The sequence below is a fragment of the Nanorana parkeri genome, unplaced genomic scaffold (assembly GCF_000935625.1).
Source record: "Nanorana parkeri isolate BGI_ZX_2015 unplaced genomic scaffold, ASM93562v1 scaffold3260, whole genome shotgun sequence".
Lineage (NCBI taxonomy): Eukaryota > Metazoa > Chordata > Amphibia > Anura > Dicroglossidae > Nanorana > Nanorana parkeri.
This window is the reverse complement of record NW_017309528.1, coordinates 14896-19673: the sequence shown is the minus strand read 5'-3', so window position 1 is coordinate 19673 and position 4778 is coordinate 14896. Positions and strand designations below refer to the sequence as shown.

The 4778-nt window shown below is 54.4% G+C and overlaps 1 protein-coding gene across 1 annotated transcript in view; it reads right to left on the bottom strand.

The window, feature by feature from the left end:
- The window catches only part of SCAP (SREBF chaperone), a gene marked incomplete at its 5' end in the record, with an annotated part of 36930 nt that overhangs the window by 17519 nt on the left and 14633 nt on the right, over nt 1-4778 (bottom strand). Inside the window, 4 exon segments of the mRNA XM_018574824.1 lie at nt 931-1046; nt 3141-3342; nt 3536-3727; nt 3877-4325. Coding sequence (XP_018430326.1) covers nt 931-1046; nt 3141-3342; nt 3536-3727; nt 3877-4325 — 959 coding nt within the window.

The window sequence follows — 4778 nt, the reverse complement described above, 5'->3', positions numbered from 1 at the left end:
ACGCGGCCCGGCCTTGCAAACTATTGTGCAATCTGTGGTCTACAATGACCCCCAAATCTTTCCATTTCTGACTTCCCCGGTGGAGTTCCCATTAATATGTATTCCGTTTGCCTATTTTTAACCCCAAAGTGCATTACTTTACATTTATCGACATTAAACCTCATCTGCCATATAAATTGCCCCTCCCCCTATTTTATCCAGGTCCTCCTGTAATGTTATAATGTCTAATCCCGAGTCTATTACCCTCCCAATTTTAGTATCGTCTGCAAATACTGAAACATGGCTATTACCCCTCCCCGATGTCATTAATAAACAGGTTACACAGTATGGGGCCCAGCACAGAACCCCGGGGCCCAGCACAGATCCCCGGGGGCCCAGCACAGAATCCCCGGGGGCCCAGCACAGAATCCCCGGGGGCCCAGCACAGAATTGAGGCCCAGCACAGAACCCCGAGGCCCAGCACAGAACCCCCGGGGCCCAGCACAGAACCCCGAGGCCCAGCACAGAACCCCCGGGGCCCAGCACAGAACCCCGAGGCCCAGCACAGAACCCCCGGGGCCCAGCACAGAACCCCGAGGCCCAGCACAGAACCCCCGGGGCCCAGCACAGAACCCCCAAGGCCCAGCACAGAACCCCCAAGGCCCAGCACAGAACCCCGGGGGCCCAGCACAGAACCCGGGGGCTATGTGTACTGAACAATCTGTAGATCAATGCAGGATACTACATTCCAAGTACCGATCATACACTGCACCATGCGATCACATTCCTTCCTCTGCAGAGGTCTACATGGGATCTTTGGAAGGATAGGAGACGCTTCTGTCTGTATTTTAGGCGAGATGTTGAATTTTGTTTTTCTTTCGGCCCTCCTCACCGTGACCTGACCACCCGCACTCAGATCTTCACAAGAACATTGCAATGTGGCCGCCTCACCCTTGTTTGGGAATAACCGTGAGACAATCCCCAGTCTGAGCGTCCCAAACACGGATCTGTCCGGCCAGACAGCAGCTCACCAACAGCATTCCATCGCTGGCGAGACATTCGATGTCCTGCGAGACACGGAGAGAACGAGACGCCATTCTGTGATCAGCAAGACAACCCGAGTACAGAAGACAGAGAGAGTGAGAGACATGGGACACATACATAGCAAGAGACGCTGAGACAGCGGAGAGAGACACACACAGACAGCGGAGAGAGACACACACAGACAGCGGAGAGAGACGCACACAGAAAGAGGAGAAAGAGACACACCGAGACAGCGGGGGGAGAGAGAGACAGACAGCGGGGGGAGAGAGACACAGACAGCGGAGAGAGACACACACAGACAGCGGAGAGAGAGAGAGAGACACACACAGACAGCGGGGAGAGAGAGAGAGACACACCGAGACAGCGGGGGGAGAGAGACACAGACAGCGGAGAGAGACACACACAGACAGCGGGGAGAGACACACACACAGACAGCGGGGAGAGACACAGACAGCGGGGAGAGACACACACACAGACAGCGGGGAGAGACACAGACAGCGGGGAGAGACACACACACAGACAGCGGGGAGAGACACAGACAGCGGGGAGAGACACACACACAGACAGCGGGGAGAGACACAGACAGCGGGGAGAGACACACACACAGACAGCGGGGAGAGACACAGACAGCGGGGAGAGACACACACACAGACAGCGGGGAGAGACACAGACAGCGGGGAGAGACACACACACAGACAGCGGGGAGAGACACAGACAGCGGGGAGAGACACACACACAGACAGCGGGGAGAGACACAGACAGCGGGGAGAGACACACACACAGACAGCGGGGAGAGACACAGACAGCGGGGAGAGACACACACACAGACAGCGGGGAGAGACACAGACAGCGGGGAGAGACACACACACAGACAGCGGGGAGAGACACAGACAGCGGGGAGAGACACACACACAGACAGCGGGGAGAGACACAGACAGCGGGGAGAGACACACACACAGACAGCGGGGAGAGACACAGACAGCGGGGAGAGACACACACACAGACAGCGGGGAGAGACACAGACAGCGGGGAGAGACACACACACAGACAGCGGGGAGAGACACAGACAGCGGGGAGAGACACACACACAGACAGCGGGGAGAGACACAGACAGCGGGGAGAGACACACACACAGACAGCGGGGAGAGACACAGTTTTCTCTTGGTGGTATTTAATCACCACTGGGGGTTTTATTTTTTACTATATTAAGGACAAATTACAGAAATTTAAAAAAAAAAAACTGTTTCCCCTATATTAAATTTATAAAACATTTATTATTACCCAATTTTTCGGTAAAATATAAGAGACAGGGTCACGTCGGGTAAAAAGACACCAAACATGTCAAGCCTTAAAATTGCACGCGCCCGCGAAACCTCAAGAAACTACAATACCCAAAATTGGCCATAGGCGACGCTTTAAAAGCTCATCAGTTTAGTGTTATCAGTGATTGATGGCCCTAAAATGATTGCTCTCACTCCGACGTTTGTGGCGATATGTAAAATGTGTAGCGCAATTGTCGTTTTCGCGTGCTGACCCATCTGACGCATATTTACGTTTATATGTGCGTAAACGTGGGGGTGGGGGACTTAAACATTTTGGGGGTTTTTTTGTAAACTTTTTTTTAGTCAAATAAAGTTTTATTCGTATTAAACAGGGTAAAAACATATAACATACATAGCACATTTTCAGGGTACATACAGGTATACAGGCAAGTTGGTCCACAGGACCTAATACACTCAAATGACTCCTTATGGGAGGGGTATCTTCAAGCCATAGTAACCAACGATGAGCTTAGAGCGATAAAAAGCATAAGATCATCCGCCACTGCGGTGTGCCGTGTGGCTCCGTATACCTCATTAAACGGAGAGGGGAGGGGAGGGGGGGGGGGGGGGGGGGGCACACAGAGTAATGGAAGGAAGCGATCATCTCATTTCTTATGGGACGCTCCATGTGCTGTGAGACACAATATGATGATGATGATGATGATGATGGTGGTGGGGGGGGGATGGGTGGAGAGAAGCATTCCCCTCAGTAGCAAGAGATTAGACATTGAGAAAATTCATCTGTAATGTTTTCTTTCACACATATTTACGGGTGACATCGGAACTATTACGCACCATGAGATGACCCCTCAGGACAAGCGGCACGATTTCGGTCTCCGGAGGGGTGTAATCGTAGTAGTCGCACGGCATGTCCCCCTTCTTTCGCCGCCGTTGGGATAAACCGTTCTGTCCGTAGTTCTTGGGGCACAGCAGTCGGTACAGACAGAAGAGCAGCAGCACCAGGAGAATGCCGGACGCCAGGCCCAGGGCAGCCACTCTGCAAAGCATCATGGGAAGATTGTGTCAGGAAGCAGGAGAACATGTCAGGGTGGAATCAGGGAGAGGTGAGGAATGAGAGAGAACATGGCAGGGTGGATGGAGGGATCGGGGAGAGGTGAGGAGATTTGGGGGTGGAAGGGCAGAAATGAGAGAGAACACGGCACAATGTGGCCACCATGCTATGTGCTTACTGGTACAGGGTGATGTCCACTGGGCCATGTGACTTCCTGGGGGGGGCAGCCGGCTTCTCCTCCTCCAAACGTCCATCCCGATGGGGCGCAAAGATGTGCGAGTGCTGCGCCTCGTGGGGATGCCGTGCCTCCGACACCTCCTCCGGGGACAGGTACAGGGTGATAGGGATCATGGGTAATATGCTGATATACCTGCAACACACACAAGCCGTCAGTGTCATGTGATAAAAGACCCAAATAAAGTTTTGTTTTGTATATACAGCAGAGCGGGGGCTGGTACGGGGTAGACGCCAACATATACCGCGGTGTTGCAGCTCAGACGGGAAGGGGGGCGTACTCACTTCTTGGCCAGGGTGACGTTATAGTAGCTGAAGAGCGTCGGCCAGTGCCTGAAGGACAGCTTCCTCCAAGTCTCCTCATCTTCGGGGCCCCAGGTCACCTCCGTGTGGGCCCGATCCTCCTTCGCCTCAGTCCTGCCTTGGCTCTGGTCTTTCGGCCCGCCCTCGCCTCCCCAGCCTCCGGGGCTCCCCCCATCTAACCCTCCCCGGAGGGACTCCAGCACCTCCTGGTGGTCTCTCTCCGATTGGTTCTCCAGCGGCTGGGAAGAGCCCGTCGGGAAGATAGTCAGCGCGTTCTGGGGATCGGAGGCGGGCAGGACGGGCACGGGAAGGGGCGGCACCGCGGCGCCACCCAGGGGGCTCTGCTCGGTCACCTGCACCGACGTCAGGTACGGGCGCAGTCCGGCCGGGTCGGTGTACAACAAGATGCCGATCCAGACGACGGTTCCGGTCTAAGAGGCAAAAGAGAGACACACAGTGAGCCCCAACACTCAATGCCGGGTGACGGCTGCAAAGCAAAGGAGATCCGGCAATGCCGACAAAACCATATTCTACCAGCGAGCCGTCACCCTGTACTGCCCCCCCCGGCATTGTATACGGGCAGTATATAGATAGGTTTATGAGACTCCTCCCACTATATACAGCCAGGTGAGTTACACATTAGACTGCGTGTGTGTGGCGTTTATCTGGAAGATAAAAAGGCTGAAGATGAACTCGATGGACTTTCGTCGTCTCTCGGCTCACGTATCAGAAATCTCTCCAGCGTTCAGGATACGGGATGTGGAAATGTTATTGTAGATTGTATATGTGAATATTGTCCTCGTGTCTCTCGGTGTCGGGATTGCTGGGCGGGGCTCTATTGCAGGGCTTCTTACAGGGTGGGTCGCGGCCACATGTGGGGTCCC